At 53.5% G+C, this 20,501-nt stretch overlaps 1 protein-coding gene across 1 annotated transcript; it reads left to right on the plus strand.

The window, feature by feature from the left end:
• Window positions 1-508: 508 nt before the first annotated feature.
• On the plus strand, window positions 509-20,224 carry LOC145340786 (sorbin and SH3 domain-containing protein 1-like; the record flags this gene model as incomplete). Its single annotated transcript, XM_080185249.1, has 6 exons — window positions 509-566; window positions 660-781; window positions 7,165-7,452; window positions 11,607-11,751; window positions 14,984-15,013; window positions 20,064-20,224. Coding segments are annotated over 6 exons (804 nt in total), but the record flags the coding sequence as incomplete, so codon positions are not given.
• Between the last annotated feature and the right edge of the window lie 277 nt (window positions 20,225-20,501).

Consider the following 20,501-nt stretch of genomic DNA (forward strand, 5'->3'; position numbering starts at 1 on the left):
CCTCTCTGCCCCTCCCTCTCTGCCTCTCCCTCTCTGCCTCTCCCTCTCTGCCTCTCCCTCTCTGCCTCTCCCCTCTCTGCCCCTCCCTCTCTGCCTCTCTCTCCCTCCTCTCTGCCTCTCTCTCCCTCCCTCTCTGCCTCTCTCTCCCTCCCTCTCTGCCTCTCCCTCTCTGCTCTCCTCTCTGCCTCTCCCTCTCTCTCCCTCCCTCTCTGCCTCTCCCTCTCTGCCTCTCTCTCCCTCCCTCTCTCTCCCTCCCTCTCTGCCTCTCTCTCCCTCCCTCTCTGCCTCTCTCTCCCTCCCTCTCTGCCTCTCTCTCCCTCCCTCTCTGCCTCTCCCTCTCTGCCTCTCCCTCTCTGCCTCTCCCTCTCTGCCTCTCCCTCTCTGCCTCTCCCTCTCTGCCTCTCCCTCTCTGCCCCTCCCTCTCTGCCTCTCTCTCCCTCCCTCTCTGCCTCTCTCTCCTCCCTCTCTGCCTCTCTCTCCCTCCCTCTCTGCCTCTCTCTCCCTCCCTCTCATTCTTCATTTTCTCTTTTTAAACACAGGTGCCGAGGTGCCGAGTTTGGAGACAGGTAGGAAAGAGCAGAGATTTCCTTGTTTTTCTCTGGTTTAGTGTGAGCGCCGGTAGGTTTGGACTCTGGATAATTGGCTCCGTCAACCTGCAGATGGCTGGGTGCCTGCTTTGGCTGGTGACACTAATGGAGATGTCACCTCTTCCTCGCTGGCAGCGAAAGGATTCCGCAGTGTGCGCCCTAACCTGCCGACAGAGTGCAGAACACAACTCCAGGTACCAGAGGTTTACCTCGCTTGGTTTAATGCGTGTTAGAGAAGGTGTAATACAGCAGCTGTTTCAGATGGAGCTGTAGAGCAGCTGGATTTATACAGGACATTAGAAAACACAACGTCACCATGTGAGGAGAATGAGAAGTGTCTTAAAAGCTTGGTCAAGTTTTTAAGGAGCATCTTATAGAGGGGTTTTAGGGAAGGAATTCCAGAGCTCGGGGTCCCTCAGGCAACTGAAGGCACAGTCGCCCATGGCTGAGTGATCGGAATCGGTGCTCCCTCGAGAGGCTGGCATTGGAGGAGTGGAGGGATCTCGGAGGGTAGTTGGGGCTGGGAGAGGTTACAGAGATAGGGAGGGTTGTAGGGGATTTGAGGAGGTTACAGAGATAGGGAGGGGATGTAGGGGCTGGAGGAGGTTACAGAGATAGGGAGGGGCTGGAGGAGGTTACAGAGATAGGGAGGGGTGTTGGGGGTTGGAGGAGGTTACAGAAATGGGTAGGGGCTGGAGGAGGTTACAGAGATAGGGAGGGGTGTAGGGGCTGGAGGAGGTTACAGAGATAGGGAGGGGTGTAGGGGCTGGAGGAGGTTACAGAGATAGGGAGGGGCAGGAGGAGGTTACAGAGATAGGGAGGGGGTGTAGGGGATTGGAGGAGGTTACCAAGATAGGGAGGGGTGTAGAGGGCTGGAGGAGGGTACAGAGATAGGGAGGGGCTGGAGGAGGTTACAGAGATAGGGAGGAGTGTCGGAGCTGGAGGAGGTTACAGAGATAGGGAGGGGGTGTAGAGGGCTGGAGGAGGGTACAGAGATAGGGAGGGGGTGTGGGGGGTTGGAGGAAGTTACAGAGATAGGGAGGGGTTGGAGGAGGTTACAGAGATAGGGAGGGGTTGGAGGAGGTTACAGAGATAGGGAGGGGCTGGAGGAGGTTACAGAGATAGGGAGGGGCTGGAGGAGGTTACAGAGATAGGGAGGAGGTTACAGAGATGGGGGGGTGGTGTAGAGGGCTGGAGGAGGGTACAGAGATAGGGAGGGGGTGTGGGGGGCTGGAGGAGGTTGCAGAGATAGGGAGGGGCTGGAGGAGGTTGCAGAGATAGGGAGGGGCTGGAGGAGGTTGCAGAGATAGGGAGGGGCTGGAGGAGGTTGCAGAGATAGGGAGGGGCTGGAGGAGGTTGCAGAGATAGGGAGGGGCTGGAGGAATGTGAATGACCTCTTTGTAAATGTGCGAGTGTGGACGGTATGAGCTGGGGTAAAGTTTGATTTGGTTGCTTAGACATTGCTGTCGTTCGGTTAAAGTGAGAAGATTTTCCCTCTGGTTAATATTCCTGTTCTTATTTTAACTTTTTCTTTTTGTGTCGTTGATACTCCGTCTTGTTTTTTTTTTAAATATAAAACCCGCTGTTAGCCACCTCCCATTCCGCCACCCCCTAAGGAAGAGAGCTTTGCATGGCATCCGTCCAGCAGGATTAAGCCATCCCACTTTGTGCCAGTCCCGATTTTGGATTACGTGCCGATTAAACCCGAGCTGCCACCCGCTCACCGGCACTCAGCACCGCCTCGTGTTTGCAACCGGGGTCCCTCTGCGCCCGCCGGCTGCCCGGGCGGGGTAAAGCCGCACGTCGGTCGGACCGTTCCTCCCGGGGAGCCCTCGCCACGGGGCCGGCGGACTGAATCCGCCCAGCCGTCTGCCGAGCGGGACGCTGCCCCGGCCGGCGGCGGCCCCGACGTCCCCAGGAGGAAGATCAGTAACCTCTACGTAGCACGTTTGTCCGGTCGCCCCAGCTCTCGGTCCGCCCGGCTTCCGGCCACCGTGCCAGGGGGGAGCCGGAAGCCGGGCCGACCGCCGCCGCCGCCGCCCCCCCTGCACGCGCCACCGGTGCCCACTTGCTTGCGACGCCCACCGCTGAGTGCCCCTCACCAGCTCCTTGCGAACCTTCGCTCGAGGTTTCCTCACCCAGGGCACAGAGTGGCATCTCGCACTTGGGACCTCGGTACGGCGGAAGCCCGGCACTGGATCGGGAGAAGACGTCTGTGGTGATTACCCTGAGGCCAGCGGTAGACACAATTTACACCGGCCACCAGAACCCCCCTCAAGGGGCAGACACCTACAATGCGGTATCTATTGACCTTTCTTTCTTTCTTTCTTTCTTTCTTTCTTTCTTTCTTTCTTTCTTTCTTTCTTTCTCTCTTTCTTTCTTTCTTTCTCTCTTTCTTTCTTTCTTTCTCTCTTTCTTTCTTTCTTTCTCTCTTTCTTTCTTTCTTTCTTTCTCTCTTTCTTTCTTTCTCTCTTTCTTTTCTTTCTTTCTCTCTTTCTTTCTTTCTTCTTCTTCTTTCTTTCTCTTTTCTCTCTTTCTTTCTTTCTTCTTTCTCTCTTTCTTTCTTTCTCTCTTTCTTTCTTTCTCTCTTTCTTTCTTTCTTTCTTTCTTTCTCTCTTTCTTTCTTTCTTTCTTTCTTTCTTTCTTTCCCTCTCTCCCTCTTTGTCACCCCCCCCCACTTCACACTCTTCTTTACACAACACTCGTGAATGTTTGCCCACACCCCTCCCTCGATCTTTTCACTCTCACCCTCTCCACCTCCCCCCCCGCCCCCCCCGCACCTCCTCTGCTGCTGTGACGGGGGGGGGGTGGGTTTAGTCCAGTGAGGTTGCGTGCGAGGCCTGTGTGAGGGGGGCTGGCCCTCTGTCTCTGCTTTCTGTCTCTGTGTGTGTGTGTGTCTCCGATTTGACCTCGCGTTGGGGGAGGTGACCAACCTTTCGGATGCCCCCTGCTGAGGTTTGATTGTGGGTCCGGGGGCCCCTGTCTGGGTTAGAATCAGGAACGTCTGCCCCCGCTTTCGCTTCAGCTGTTGGGAGAGAGGGCGTCGTCGCTGGTGACTCCCGCCGTAGCGGAATAGCTGACCTCCCACCCCATGCGTTAGGGGAGACGATGGCCCCAGTGGTGTTATCGCTACAAAGGACAGCACGGCCCGGGAAACAGGCCCTTCGGCCCAACGAGCCTGCGCCGCCGTTTTAACATTGAGTCCCCTCCTCTACCCGTGACCCATTGGGGAAGATTGAGGGGAGACTAATTTCGGGACAATTTGTTACACCAATCAGCCTAAGAGCACGTTTCCGGGAGGAAGCCGGAGAAAACCCACGCAGTCACGGGGAGAATGTGCAAACTCCCGCAGACACCGGCCCAAACCCATGTATCTGCACAGCAAACAGTGATGGTCACTGAGCTGTCGTGTTGCCCAGCATCTGGTCCAGTTTAAGCGTAGACTAGACTATTAATCCAGAACCTCAGCTAATGTTCTGGGGACCCCGGGTTTGAACCCCGCCACGGCAGATCTTGAATTCAATAAAAAGTGTTCGGAATTAAGAATCTAACAATGACGGTGAGACCATTGCCAGAAAAACCTATCTGGATCACTTTAGGGAAAGAAATTTGCAGTCCTTGCCTGGTTTGGCTTACATGTGACTCCAGAGCCACCGCAATGTGGTTGATTCTCAAATACCCCCCCTCAAGGGCAACTAGGGTTGGGCAATAAATGCTGGTGCAGCCAGCGATGCCCAGGTCCCACAAATGAATAAAAAAAGTTGACTTCACTTGAGCACATTTTGTCTGGAACTCCCGGTGAATCAATAATATGGAGAGCGGGGAGGTTGGCAGATGTCCCACCTTTCTCTGGATCCGTCACTTTCTCCGTCTGCTGTAATCATAAATCCCAATCTTTCCCTGGGTTTTACCCTAAAATGGTTCCAGGATCCCGGGTTTCCATTAATCCCGTGGGAGCTAAATTAGCTCGAGTTAAATTTAGATTTGCGCGTGTGCGTCCGAAACCTGCCTCCTTGAGCCCACAGTCGGGACGGTGTGCCCCCCACACCTCTTTGCCCCCATAGTCAGGGGTGTGGACCCCCCTCTTTGCCCCCATAGTCAGGGGTGTGGACCCCCCCCCTTTGCCCCCATAATCAGAGGTGTGGACCCCCCCCTTTGCCCCCATAATCAGAGGTGTGGACCCCTCCTTTGCCCCCATAATCAGAGGTGTGGACCCCCCCTTTGCCCCCATAATCAGAGGCGTGGACCCCCCTTTGCCCCCATAATCAGAGGTGTGGACCCCCCCTTTGCCCCCATAGTCAGGGGTGTGGACCCCCCCCCTTTGCCCCCATAATCAGAGGTGTGGACCCCCCCTTTGCCCCCATAATCAGAGGTGTGGACCCCCCCTTTGCCCCCATAATCAGAGGTGTGGACCCCCCCTTTGCCCCCATAATCAGAGGTGTGGACCCCCCCTTTGTCCCCATAATCAGAGGTGTGGACCCCCCCCTTTGCCCCCATAATCAGAGGTGTGGACCCCCCCTTTGCCCCCATAATCAGAGGTGTGGACCCCCCTTTGCCCCCATAATCAGGGGTGTGGACCCCCCCCCTTTGCCCCCACGCCTGAGGCAGTGTGCCCCCCCCCTTCCCCTTTGCCCTACAACACAACATTGCATTTCTGGAGGTGGTGTGGAAATCTAATTCTGGGTGAGAAGGTCAGCATTGGGCCACAAAAAGGCTTTTCTCTGAGACATTTTACATCCTGAAACATGATTCCCTCGAGCCTTGGGGGGAAATCGATATTGACAAGTGATAAATACTGTCCAGGTATCTCATTCTGAGGAGCTGCGAAGGGAAATGGGTTCAACGCCCCAAGAAGTTCTCCTTCTGAAACCTGGTCACCGCTGGGAACAGGGTCTTCCATCACAACAGTCTGTGCCTTGCTTGGGTCAAAGGGTGAGATGTCAGCATTGGGGGAATGAGGCAGTTCCTCAAAGCTTGGGACCTGGACAAGGTCAGCTAGAGAAAAATCTCTACAGAATAAAACTGTTCGCTCACCAACATGTAAAACGTGAGAAAGAGCTCAGATCGAGTTTGACCCGTGTCCCAGAGTGGAAGGGACAGTGTGTGACCCCAGTGTCCCAGAGTGGAAGGGACAGTGTATGACCCCAGTGTCCCAGAGTGGAAGGGACAGTGTGTGACCCCCGTGTCCCAGAGTGGAAGGGACAGTGTGTGAGCCCAGTGTCCCAGAGTGGAAGGGACAGTGTGTGACCCCAGTGTCCCAGAGCGGGAGGGGACAGTGTGTGATCCCAGTGTCCCAGAGTGGAAGGGACAGTGTGTGAGCCCAGTGTCCCAGAGTGGAAGGGACAGTGTGTGACCCCAGTGTCCCAGAGCGGGAGGGGACAGTGTGTGATCCCAGTGTCCCAGAGTGGAAGGGACAGTGTGTGACCCCCGTGTCCCAGAGTGGAAGGGACAGTGTGTGAGCCCAGTGTCCCAGAGTGGAAGGGACAGCGTGTGAGCCCAGTGTCCCAGAGCGGGAGGGGACAGTGTGTGATCCCAGTGTCCCAGAGCGGGAGGGGACAGTGTGTGAGCCCAGTGTCCCAGAGCGGAAGGGACAGTGTATGACCCCAGTGTCCCAGAGTGGAAGGGACAGTGTGTGACCCCGGTGTCCCAGGGTGGGAAGGGACAGTGTGTGACCCCAGTGTCCCAGAGCGGGAAGGGACAGTGTGTGATCCTGGTGGCTCAGAGTGGAAGGGACAGTGTATGACCCCAGTGTTCCAGAATGGGAAGGTACAGTTTGTGACCCACGTCCCAGAGCTGGAAGGGACAGTGTGTGACCCCAGTGTCCCAGAGCTGGAAGGGACAGTGTGAGCCCCGTGTCCCAGAGCGGGAAGGGACGGTGTGTGACCCCAGTGTCCCAGGGTGGGAAGGGACAGCGTGTGAGCCCAGTGTCCCAGAGCGGGAAGGGACAGTGTGTGAGCCCAGTGTCCCAGAGTGGAAGGGACAGCGTGTGAGCCCAGTGTCCCAGAGCGGGAGGGGACAGCGTGTGAGCCCAGTGTCCCAGAGCGGGAGGGGACAGCGTGTGAGCCCAGTGTCCCAGAGCGGGAGGGGACAGCGTGTGAGCCCAGTGTCCCAGAGCGGGAGGGGACAGCGTGTGAGCCCAGTGTCCCAGAGCGGGAGGGGACAGCGTGTGAGCCCAGTGTCCCAGAGTGGGAAGGGACAGCGTGTGAGCCCAGTGTCCCAGAGCGGGAGGGGACAGCGTGTGAGCCCAGTGTCCCAGAGCGGGAGGGGACAGCGTGTGAGCCCAGTGTCCCAGAGCGGGAGGGGACAGCGTGTGATAGATTCACACACACAGACTTCCGGCAATGTTGGAATTTTTTTTAGCTGGAATGACCTTTAGCTGGGATGAGTGTTTAAAGAGAGTGTCTTTCTCTGGAACTGGGTGTGTACCCAGGGCTCGATTTCACAGTGAATGGACTGTTGTCCCCCTCGTCGCTGCTTGAGCTGATTATAAAAGTGTTGCTGTGTGAGCGGCCAGTTAAGATTCGATGATTCTTGAGCGGTTTAACCTCTTTGAGTAACGGAATCTCTCTCCCCGCAGGAAATCCCCGCCGGCCTTGCCCAGCCTGCGGGGCTAGCCGGGTCAGGCAGAGCGCCTGCTTGGGCAGCGGGTGAAAGAGAGGACAGTGTGTGCCCCCCACTGCTGCCACCCCCACACCCTGCCCCGTCACCGCTGACCCTGCCAACTCTCGACGACTTCATCCCACCTCACCTACAGAAAGGGGCCACCCACGCGCTGTGCACCTCTGCCACCCCCATTAACCCACCCTCGCTGCCGCCCTCTGCCAGCGGTCCGGACTCCAAGCTCGGCGGATTCTCCCCACGCACAGTAAGGCTCACGCGGCTCCACGAGGGCCCTCCCCTCCCTCCGCCACCTGGCGTCTACCGAGTAACCCACTGCCGCTCTGTCACTCCGTAGCGTGGCTGCTGTTACTACCTCTGTGCCGCTTCTGTAGAACCCAGGCTGCCGTGCCAACGTAGAATAGAGGGGGAGGCTTGCGGCACCGGCGTTTTAACCGCTCGTTAGCCAGCCCCCTGGTTAACCAGCCGGCCTCACCTTAACCCGCCCTCCCAAAGGGAAAGCTCTTCCCTCTGTTAGGTCCCTGCTTGACGCAGGCTGCACCGAAACAGCGACAGAAACTGCTGGGGAAGCCTCCCCGCCGGCCAACTGCAGAGAGCTTTTAAGTCTGGATGACCCTGCGTCAGAGAGGACTCTTGGCGTAGGGTCACCCAGACTTGGGGGGGAGAAAAAAACGTTGGCTCTGTCCTCTCTCCACAGTCGCTGCCCAACCCGCTGAGAGTTTCCCGCATTTTCTGTCGCTGTTTGGGATTCCAGCGTCCGCGGCGTTTTGCTTTGACTGGGCACTTGTCCCCCAGGCTGTATTGGCAACGTGGCTTGCATGGTTACTGCATGGTTAACTGCCCCGTGCTAGTGTCCATATCTCGGGCAAACGTAACACAGGAGATAAGCGAACGCGAGTGTGCTACGTGGAATACGAACATTTCACCCCCCCCCCCCGCCTTGGCTGAAGTTTTATTAACGTGTGTGTTTGGCCAGACTTAACAAATACTCGGATGTAACGAGCTGTGTTAAACATTCGCCGGATCCAGTAACATGGATTTCTCCCTTTCCATTAACGTTGCTCCAGCTGCCAAACGGGAAAGGAATTAACTTGCTCCGTACATTTTTGGCGCCTGTATTTAAAGATGTTACTTAAAGATGGTCTTCATCAATCGAGGGATTGAGTTTAGGAGTCGGGAGGTAATGCTGCAACTTTATAAGACCCTGGTCAGACCCCACTTGGAATACTGTGCGCAGTTCTGGTCGCCTCACTACAGGAAGGATGTGGAAGCTATTGAGAGGGTGCAGAGGAGATTTACAAGGATGTTGCCTGGATTGGGAGGCATGCCTTAAGAGGATAGGTTGAGGGACCTCGGTCTCTTCTCCCTGGAGAGACGAAGGTTGAGAGGTGACCTGATAGAGGTTTATAAAATGTTGAGAGGAATAGATAGGGTGGATTCTCGGAGGCTATTCCCCAGGGCTGAAATGGTCGCTATGAGAGGACACAGGTTTAAGGTGCTGGGGAGCAGGTACAGAGGAGATGTCAGGGGTAAGTTTTTCACTCAGAGGGTGGTGAGTGAGTGGAATCGGCTGCCGTCGGTGGTGGTAGAGGCGAACTCGCTGGGGTCTTTTAAGAGACTTCTGGATGAGTATATGGGATTTAATGGGATTGGGAGTTACAGATAGTTCTATAACCTGATAGGTAGGGATATGATCGCGCAACTTGTGGGCCGAAGGGCCTGTTTGTGCTGTAGTGTTCTATGTTATCCTTGACATTGTTGCAAAAATGGAAGCCAAGTTTGAGGTGTTGGGATTGCGGCCTAGGCCGTTACTTTCCTGTCCCGATGGGAAATCCGAGTGGGTGGGACGCGGACTGCGCCAAGGAGTGTCGACCCCGGGCGGGATTTTGTAGCCCGGTGGCAGGAAAATCTCTCCCGTTGTGTTTGGGCACCGTTCTGTGAGGGATCCCGAGGGTTAGGGCAGGAATGTGCCGAGGGCCCACAACTGCAATCTCCTTGGCTGCGATAGAGGGAGTGTGATTGTCACTGGGCTAGTAATCCAGAGAGGCCCAGGCTCCATGGTCGGGTTCGAATCCCACCACGGCAGCCGGTGGAATTTAAATTCAGTTCATTAAATCTGGCATTAAATCGATTGTTGGAAAACCCCATCTGAACATAGAACACTACAGCACAAACAGGCCCTTCGGCCCACAAGTTGTGTCGATCATATCCATACCTACCAGGCCTATCTGTAACTCCCAATCCCATTAAATCCCATGTACTCATCCAGAAGCCTTTTAAAAGACCCCAGCGAGTTCGCCTCCACCACCACCGACGGCAGCCGATTCCACTCACTCACCACTCTCTGAGTGAAAAACTTACCCCTAACATCTCCTCTGTACCTGCTCCCCAGCACCTTAAACCTGTGTCCTCTCGTAGTGACCATTTCAGCCCTGGGAAATAGCCTCCGAGAATCCACCCTATCTATTCCTCTCAACATTTTATAAACCTCTATCAGGTCACCTCTCAACCTTCGTCTCTCCAGGGAGAAGAGTCCCAGCTCCCTCAACCTATCCTCATAAGGCATGCCTCCCAATCCAGGCAACATCCTTGTAAATCTCCTCTGCACCCTCTCAATAGCTTCCACATCCTTCCTGTAGTGAGGCGACCAGAACTGAGCACAGTACTCCAAGTGGGGTCTGACAAGGGTCTTATAAAGTTGCAGCATCTGGTTCACTAATGTCCCTTTAGGGAAGGAAATATGCTGTTCTTACCCAGTCTGGCCTCTTTGCGACACCAGACCCAATGTGGTTGATGCCCTCTGAAATGGCCAAGCGCGACCCCCAGTTCAAGGGGCAATTAGAGATGGGCAATAAATGCTGGCCCAGTCAGTCACCCCCCTATCCACGAGGAAATAACTTGTGTTTGGAAAGTTAACCTGGTTGAGAAGACTTGACCATGGATCTGCGGAATTACCGACAGTGCAGAAAGAGGCCATTCAGCCCATCAGGTCTGCACTGACTCTCCCAAAGAGCATTCCACACAGGCCCAACCCTGCTCTATGCCCATAACCAATGCATTTACCAAGGCTAATCCACCTAACCTGCACATCTTTGGATACCAAGGGGCAATGGCCAATCATAGAAGCCCTACAGTGCATTAGGAGGCCATTCAGCCCATCTGACTTTCCAGCAGATCAGTGCACCAGGGCCCTATCCCCATAGCCCCACATACTTGCCCTATAATCCCCCTAACCCACACATCTTTGAACCTTAATGAGCAATTTAGCATGGCCAGTCCACAATAACCTGCACATCTTTGGACACCAAGGGGCAATTTAGCACCTAACTGTGGGAGAAAACCGGAACACCCGGAGGAAACACACACAGACACTGGGAGGACGTGCAAACTCCAGATAGACAGTCACCCAAGGACAGAGTTCGACCCAGATCCCTGGCACTGTGAGGCATCAGTGCTTGGCACTGTGCCACCCAGTGCCGGCTCGGGCTGGAGGGCATAATCTCAGAGTAAGGGGGCACCCGTTTAAGACAGAGACGAGGAGGGATTTCTTCTCTGTGGGTTGTTAGGTACGTTCAAGGCTGTGAGATAGTCATGGGGATAAGTGGAGTTGAGGATGACGTGAATTGGCCTTGGTAAACTACCCTTGGTGCCAAAGGTGAGTAAATTGGGGGGGGGTTTAGCAGGGTGAATATGTCGGGTTACTGGGATAGGGCAAGGGGAGTGGGCCTGGGTAGGATGCTCTCTCGGAGAGTCAGTGCAGGCAAGATGTGCCGAATGGCCACCCCCGGCACTGTAGGGACCCCGCGATTTCCATGGCATCGGATTAGCCATGATCTCGGTGAATGGCGGAAGGGACTCGATGGGCTGAGTGGCCGATATCCGCTCCTACGTCTTAGGATAGCAGAGACGGTGAAGTGGAAATCTGATAGGGAGGGGGCTTGATGAGTGGGGCAGGGGCATGGAGTGGGCGAGGGGTGGCGATCTGGGCGCCAGAGATCCGAACAAATTGGAGGGGTAAAAACCAGGGGCAAATGAGGCAAAATTCTGAGTTGTTGTGCGTATAAATTCATTCTCGGGAAAGGAAGCAGATTCAGTCGTATATTCCGAAAGGGAATTGGAAAGGGAATGAGCTGTTAAGGGAATAGTGGGCCAAATAGCCCCCTTTGCTATTCTGTGGAGTTTTTCCCTTGCAAACGCGAGTGGACAGACCCCAGGACCACATGTACCCGGAAAATAACTGGCTGGGAAGCAGTGGGGAGGGGACGTGGGTACGGGGGGGGCCGAGGATAGTGATAAGAGGCTGAAGGAGCCATAGCAGAGTTAAATTTGGATTGCTGTAGGCTAATCTCTGGAGCACGACCAGTATCTCTTCACTAACCCTCTCTTCCTCTTGGCTGTAAGGATGTTGAGTCCGCCCTGAGTGACGGAGAATCGTCCCGTGCGAGCCCTGAGGCGTACGCCAGCCGCGTCCTGTCCGACAGGCTCTCGGCCTACCCCTCCACCACCTTCGTCAACCCGACCATCGTCCTGCTCCAGCACAACCGAGGTAACCGCGAGCGCGTCGAGGAAACGCCCAACCCCCACCCCCAGATTCGCGAAATTTTGTGGTGTTCTGATTAACAAACGGTTGTTGTGACTTTATAACCTCCCTCGAAGCCAGAGGGGGCTATCAAGCCAGGGTTTCCATTGCAAACTACTGCCCAATGATTACCTTCACCGAGATTCCCCGCGGGTCTCCGGGATATGTACAACCCTTGGGAGCAAAAGATCGTTGCGTTAAAACAAAATATTGTTTGGCCAGGATTTTGTGCCAACCTCGGTGCTCCCCTTGGGCACAACGATAATATCCCCCCTTCCCCCCCTAACCCCGAGCGAGAGAGTCTGTAAAATACAGGCCTGAGAGAGAGAGAGATAAGCTGCTGCTCTTTTCAAATCCAATCAGAAACTGCCTGCTTTTCCCCTCTGTAAGCCTAGCTCCTCCAACTAGTGTAAAAGGTGCTCTTGTCAATCAGCCTAATTAAACCCTACTCTGAAAACCCAGGGGACAACGTTAAAAAAAATAAACAAAACTGCATTAGCTCAGATGAAAACAAACACTAGGAGCAATTATTCCTCTGCATTCTCGGCAGGTGGGCTGCCTGAAGTAGACAAATTGGCACCGTAATCAGAGCTGAAATTTAAACCAGACCCTTCTTAAGAAACAAGGTATAAAATATGGTCCTTAAAGGCACAGTATCATCACAGAGGGTTGTGGAGAGGAGGCCAAGATATGATCAGAATGGCGGGGCAGTCTCGAGGGGCTGAATGGCCTCATCGTGTTCCTGGTTCTAAAACCTGATAGCAAGTCAGAAGAGGAGATATTGGGTTAAACGACCAGAAACTGGGTCAAACAGAGAGGTTTTAATGAGCGTCACGGAGAAAGGTGGAGAGAGATGGAGAGGTTTCGGGCAGGGATTTGGGGGTCAGTGGCTGAAGACACGGTTCTCCCTGGGTCCGCTTCTGGATCAGAGAACTGGAATGCCTCGCGTGGTGTAAATTGAGCTTTGTTGGAACGTGCGATTTGTTGGCGAGAATGACTTGATGTGTTCTCCAACCCACCATCCAGCCTGGAATGGCCCAGATCAGACTGAAAACCAGCAGAGAGGTGGGAGGAAATCGCAAATCCCCTTACCATAGAATCCACAGTGGAGAAGGAGGCCATTTGGCCCATCCTGTTTGCATCAAAAGAGCATCTTAATTGGCCTTCTCCCCCCATGCCCCATCCCACCGAACCTTGTATCGTTCAACAAGATCATAGAGATAGGAGCAGGAGGAGGCCATTTGGCCCTTCGAGTGTTCTCCGCCATTCATTACGATCATAGCTGATCATCCAACTCAATAGCCTAATCCTGCTTTCTCCCCGTAACCTTTGACCCCGTTCCCCCCAAGTGCTCTATCCAGCTGCCTCTTGAATACATTCAATGTTTTGGCATCAACTACTTCCTGTGGGAATGAATCCCACAGCCTCACCGGGTGAAGCAATGTCTCCTCACCTCCGTCCTAAATGGTCTACCCTGAATCCTCAGACTGTGACCCCCTGGTTCTGGACTTCCCCCACCATCAGGAACATCCCCCCTGCATCTACCCTGTCTAGTCCTGTTAGAATTTTATAAATCTCTACGAGATCCCCCCCCTCATTTGTCTGAACTCCAGTGAAAACAATCCTACCCTAGTCAATCTCCCCTCATACATCAGTCCCACCATCCCTGGAATCAGCCTGGTAAACCTTCACTGCACTCCCTTGAGAACAAGAACATCCTTCCTCAGAAAAGGAGACCAGAACTGCACACAATACTCTAGGTGTAGCCTCACCAAGGCCCCTGTATAATTGTAACAACACATCCCTGTACTCAGAACCTCTCGCAATGAAGGCCAACACACCATTTGCCTTCTTTACCGCCTGCTGTACCTGCATGCTTACCTTCAGCGACTGGTGCACAAGGACACCCAGATCCCTCTGCACACTCCCCTCCCCCAATCACCTCTCGTCCTCCCAAACTCCGGGGCCCGATGTGTTTAAACGTAGAACACTACAGCACAAACAGGCCCTTCGGCCCACAAGTTGTGCCGATCATATCCCTACCTACCAGGCCTATCTCTAACCCTCAATCCCATTAACTCCCATGTACTCATCCAGAAGTCTCTGAAAAGACCCCAGCGAGTTGGCCTCCACCACCACCGACGGCAGCCGATTCCACTCACTCGCCACCCTCTGAGTGAAAAACTTTATCCTGACGTCCCCTCTGTACGTGAACCGTTGCTCATTCTGGAATCGACCTCGTGAACCTCCTCTGCTTCCCCAGTACAAATATATCCCTCAAGGCAGGAGACCAAAACTGTACACAGTGCCCTCAGCCTTGCTGAGTACAGTTGTCACAAAACACGTTGCCTACCCCCCCACCCACCCTGCCCTCTATTTAACACAGCGTTTGAACATTGTGTTCACATTCTGCAGATTTTAACAGACCAGGGCACAAATTGATGATACCTTGGCACCAAGCCTCCTTGGAGTGTGTATATATCTATTAAAATAGAATGGACAACCAGCCCCTCCTAGTGGTGTCGTGGATTAATGCGCTCTAGTGGAACGACATTCCAGCTCAGTTAAAGTAACACTCGCTTTAGAATAGAATCAGAGATCATTCTGGGCCTTGTGCTAAAGAGGTAACAGTGAGTTTCTGTGGAGAGGGAGCAGAACTCGGGCAGTGCAGAAGGAGGCCATTCAGCCCAACAATCCCACCCAAACCCTCCCCCCCCGTAATCCCGCATATTTACTCTGCCAATCCTCCTGACGCTAAGTGGCAATTTGGCACGGTCAGTCCGCCTAACCCACACATCTTTGGCGTTGGGGGAGGAAACCCACGGGGGGGGGGGGGGGGGGGATGTCCAACCTCCCACGCAGACAGCGACCCGAGGCCGGAATCGAACCCGGGTCCCTGAGGCAGTGAGAAAGCAGGGATAACCACCGTGCCACCCGACTGATTTCACCCCCCCCCCCCCCGCCCTTATCCATCAGTGAGGCCTCGGGGGAGGCGGGCGCTAATGAAAAAGGGAGCTGGTTGTGATGCTTCTGCAGGTGAATAGCCTGGTGGTGCTCACTGGTGAGCATGAAGGATGGCCATGAAGCCTTTGGGGCCTGCCCCATCTCCATTGCACTGGGGAGGAGTCGGCGATGAGTTACGATGTCCGACCCGAGAACGCGTGTCTGAATTTTGTTTGTGTTTTCTCTCTCCCCCCAGAACAACAGAGACGCTTGAACGCCGTGTCAGGTACTGGTAGCTACCCACTTTATCCAGTAAACCGTAAGTTTCGATTTGTAAAAAAAAAAATCTTCTATTCTGCAGAAGGTCTGTTAGTGCCAGGATTGGAGCAATACTCCGAGTGTGGCCTCACCAAGATCCTCTATAATTCCAGCAAGATATCCCTGTAGGAACAAGGGGGTTAAATTTGAAGGTGTGTTTATAGAACCATAGAGAATTACAGCTCAGAAACAGGCCTTTTGGCCCTCCTTGTCTGTGCCCAACCATTTTTTTTGCCTAGTCCCACTGACCCGCACTTGGACCATATCCCTCCACACCCCGTGAACCCATCCAAGTTTTTCTTAAATGTTAAAAATGAGCCCGCATTTATCCGGCAGCTCATTCCACACTCCCACCACTCTCTGCGTGAAGAAGCCCCCCCCACTAATATTCCCTTTAAACTTTTCTCCTTTCACCCTTAACCCATGAACATAAGAACATAAGAAATAGGAGCAGGAGTAGGCCAACTAGCCCTTCGAGCCTGCCCCGCCATTCAATAAGATCATGGCTGATCTGTCGTGGCTCAGTTCCACTTTCCCGCCCTCTCCCCATAACCCTTAATCCCCTCTCTTATCAAAAACCCATCAACCCGCGTCTTAAAAATATTTAGCGAGGCAGCCTCCACCACTTCAACGGGCAGAGAATTCCAGAGATTCACCACCCTTTGAGTGAAGAAGTTCCTCCTCAACTCTGTTCTAAACCGTCCCCCCTTTATCTTGAGGCTGTGCCCTCTAGTCCTACTGTCCTTTCTGAGCAGGAAGAGCCTCTCCACCTCTATCCTATCCATCCCATTCATCATCTTATACGTCTCAATGAGATCTCCCCTCATTCTTCTAAACTCTAACGAGTACAAGCCTAATCTATTCAGCCTCTCCTCATAGCTCAACCCCCTCAACTCCGGCATCAGCCTAGTAAACCTCCTCTGCACTCCCTCCAAGGCTAAAATATCCTTGCGTAAGTACGGCGACCAAAACTGCACACAGTACTCCAGCTGCGGCCTCACCAATGCCCTATACAGCCGCAGCAAGACCTCCCTACTTTTATATTCAATCCCCCTCGCGATGAAGGCCAGCATCCCATTCGCCTCCCTGACCACCTGCTGCACCTGCAAGCTGGGTTTTTGCGACTCATGCACAAGGACCCCGAGGTCCCTCTGGTTTTGCCCTCTGGTTTTTTTTCTCCCCTAGCCTCAGTGGAAAAAGCCTGCTTGCATTCACTCTATCTATACCAATCTCATCTTATACACCTCTATCAAATCGCCCCTCATTCTTCTATGCTCTAGGGAATAAAGTCCTAACCTATTCGATCTCTCTCTGTAACTCAACTTCTCAATTGAGTTAATTCAGCTTGTGCAGAGGAGGTTTATCAGGGAGGGATCAGGGAGTTCAGTTCGGCACAGGGGGTTCAGGTAGAGACGGTTAAAGGAGGTGTAATCTCAGTGTTCAGAATGATGTTTTGATCGAGTCAATGGAGAGAGCAATCCGAGAATTTGGATTTAACATAATCGGCAAAAAAAACCACCAGGAGTCGAAATTAAATTTCTTTGTGTTACATCACAGAAAGTTCTGCCTGAACACTGCCTGAAAAGATAGTGGAAACTTCCAGAATGATTTTCAGGAGAAGAATGTGGGAAAGGGAAATAGCTACAGGCCATTAGGGAGTAAGTAGGGGCGAGAGAGGAATTGGCTAGCTCGCTCTTCTGAGGGTCAGCAGAGACAGTGATGGGCAGAGTGGTCTCTTTTTGTCCTTTCACAGTCTGGCAAAAATTGAATGGTTTCAGAATGAATAGAATCATAGAGTGCAGAAGGAGGCCGTTCAGCCCGTCGAGTCTGCACCGGCAACAATCCCACCCAGACCCTAGCCCCATAACCGCATGTATTTATCCTGCTAAGCCCCCAACACTAAACGCATGTTAGCATGGCCAATCCACCTAATCTGCACATCATTGGACACTAAGGGGCAATTTGGTATGGCCAATCCACCTAACCTGCACATCTTTGGACTCTGGGAGGAAACCAGAGTGCCTGGAGGAAGCCCACACAGACATGGGGAGAACATACAGACTCTACACAGACAGTGACCCAAGCCAGGAATTCATTGAATCATAGAATCTGTACAGTACAGAACCAACCACAATCCCTCCCAGGCCCTATTCCCATAATCTCTCATATTTATCCTGCTTATCCCCCTGACACTAGGGTCAATTTTAGCATGGCCAATGAACCTAACCCGCATATCTTTGAACTCGGATCCCTGGTGCTGTGAGGCACTGTTAACCAGTATGCCACTGTGTCACCGTGCCGCCCCTGTATGCAGCTTGTAGCTGACTCTGGGATCACCGGAGAAGGTCTATTCTTCAAACGACCTTCCCAAATACATGACAAAGCACTGGATACACAGTAGATCAGACAGAGTGTTGGCATCATGGGGTGGGTGGGTGAGTGACAGAGAGGATGGAGGGAGGGAGAGCGACTGGTACGGGGGGAGCGAGGGAGAGCGACTGGGACTGGGGGGCGAGGGAGAGCGATTGGGACTGGGGGGCGAGGGAGAGCAACTGGGACTGGGGGGGGGCGAGGGAGAGCAACTGGGACTGGGGGGGGGCGAGGGAGAGCGACTGGGACTGGGGGGCGAGGGAGAGCGACTGGGACTGGTGGGCGAGGGAGAGCGACTGGGACTGGGGGGGGGGGCGAGGGAGAGCGACTGGGACTGGGGGGGGCGAGGGAGAGCGACTGGGACTGGGGGGGGCGAGGGAGAGCGACTGGGACTGGGGGGGCGAGGGAGAGCGACTGAACCATTTGTCAAGACTCTGTGTTGACAATTATAGTAAGAAGCCTCACAACATCAGGTTAAAGTCCAACAGGTTTATTTGGTAGTAAACACCACAAGCTTTCAGAGTGCTATTCCTTCGTCAGGTGAGTGGAGAGTTCTGCTCACAAACAGTTTACAGAATACCGACTAGAATGTGAGTCTTTACAGCTAATCTGCTATTCAAGTCTTAAAGGTACAGACAATGTGAGTGGAGATAACATTAAGCACAGGTTAAAGAGATGTGTATTGTCTCCAAACAGGACAGTAAGTGAGGTTTTGCAAACCCAGGCAAGTCACGGGGGTTACAGATAGTGCGACATGAACCCAAGATCCCGGTTGAGGTCGTCCTCATGTGTGTGGAACTTGGCTATCAGTCTCTGTTCAGCGACTCTGCGCTGTCGTGTGTCGTGAAGGCCGCCTTGGAGAATGCTTACCCGAAGGTCAGAGGCTGAATGCCCGTGACCACTGAAGTGTTCACCAACAGGAAGGGAACAGTCTTGCCTGGTGATTGTCGAGCGATGTTTATTCATCCGTTGTCGTAGCGTCTGCATGGTTTCCCCAATGTACCATGCTTTGGGACATCCTTTCCTGCAGCGTATCAGACAGACAACATTGGCCAAGTCACAAGAGTGTGTACCGTGTACCTGGTGGATGGTATTCTCACGTGAGATGATGGTATCCGTGTCGATGATCCGGCATGTCTTACAGAGGTTGCTGTGGCAGGGTTGTGTGGTGTTGTGGTCACTGTTCTCCTGAAGGCTGGGTAGTTTGCTGCGAACAATGGTCTGTTTGAGGTTGTGCGGTTGTTTGAAGGCACGAAGTGGGGGTGTATATCCTGACTCATCGATCCACAGTTCCGACGCGCCACAGCGAAAAACTGCATCGATCTCCTCAGAAGACAAACACGGGACACAGATGACAAAGGGTACTCTGTCCACTGTGTCCCGTGTTGTCTTCTGAGGAGGTTGATGCAGTTTTTCGCTGTGGCGCGTCGGAACTGTGGATCGATGAGTCAGGATATACACCCCCACTTCTTGCCTTCAAACAACCGCACAACCTCAAACAGACCATTGTTCGCAGCAAACTACCCAGCCTTCAGGAGAACAGTGACCACAATACCACACAACCCTGCCACAGCAACCTCTGCAAGACATGCCGGATCATCGACACGGATGCCATCATCTCACGTGAGAACACCATCCACCAGGTACATGGTAAATACTCTTGCAACTTGGCCAATGTTGTCTACCTGATATGCTGCAGGAAAGGATGTCCCAAGGCATGGTACATTGGGAAACCATGCAGACGCTACGACAACGGATGAATGAACATCGCCGACAATCACCAGGCAAGACTGTTCCCTTCCTGTTGGCGAACACTTCAGCAGTCATGGGCATTCAGCCCTCTGATCTGTGGGTAAGCGTTCTCCAAGGCGGCCTTCTTGACACACGACAGCGCAGAGTCGCTGAGCAGAGACTGATAGCCAAGTTCCGCACACATGAGGACGGTCTCAACAGGGATCTTGGGTTCATGTCACACTATCTGTAACCCTGTGATTGCCTGAACTTGCACATCTCACTTACTGTCCTGTCTGGAGACAATATACATCTTTTTAACCTGTGCTTAATGCTATCTCCACTCAGGTTGTCTGAACCTTTTAAGACTTGATTAGCTGTAAAGACACACATTCTAATCAGTATTCTGTAAACTGAGTGTGTGCCTTTATATACCCTGTTTGTGAACAGAACTCCCCACTCACCTGATGAAGGAACAGTGCTCCGAAAGCTAGTGGTGTTTACTATCAAATAAACCTGTTGGACTTTAACCTGGTGTTGTGAGACTTCTTACTGTGTTTACCCCAGTCCAACACCGGCATCTCCACACATCTTGACAATTGTCGCCACCTCTGTCTCCTCGACATTCACTCCATATGTGGCGAGCACAAGGAGAATCAGAATTGTGTTTTACACCAAGGGAACTCTTGACTTTTCACCTGATGCTGACCTGTCCAAACCACTGGGGAATGCAATCAGTCAGCGAACACTGGCCACTGCTGGCTTTCCCAGCCGAACTGTGCTTAATCCCAGAGGCTCCAACCAGGATTCAGCTTCTCTTCCTAAATAGGAATTGTGTGGCCCGAATGGTTTAAACATTGGAGCGTGTTGGTGTATTTTGTCACGGCACATATTTTCTGATCTTTATTTTCTTCCAGATTCGGCAGCAGGCACACTGAGCGATCACGGAGTGGCCGTCCCAGACAGAGAGGTTACTCTCCCTCCAGTCCACACAAGCCAGGCCATGGAAAGCAAACGGGAGAGATCAGCGCGGGCACCTCAGTCTTCCTTCATGGCCCCTGAGGACCTTGGAATTAAGGTGACACACACTGAGATTCTTGTTTAGCTGCTCGCTCCCTGTCTTACCCACACCCCCTCCACCTCCCTCCTGTCGCTTGCCTTAACCCCCCCACCCCACCACCACCAATTGCCTTCCCCAACCTTTTGCCCCACCCTCTCCGTCACCCCCTCCACCCCCTCTCTTGACCCCCCCCCACCTTCAGTTCTCTCCCTCCTCCGCGCCGCCCCCACTCTCTCTCCCGCGCCGCCCGCCCCCTCTCTCTCCCCGCGTTCCCCCCTCTCTTCTCTCCCGCGCC

Source organism: Carcharhinus amblyrhynchos, unplaced genomic scaffold (assembly GCF_965287045.1).
Source record: "Carcharhinus amblyrhynchos unplaced genomic scaffold, sCarAmb.v2.hapA chromosome_1425, whole genome shotgun sequence".
Taxonomy (NCBI): Eukaryota; Metazoa; Chordata; class Chondrichthyes; order Carcharhiniformes; family Carcharhinidae; genus Carcharhinus; species Carcharhinus amblyrhynchos.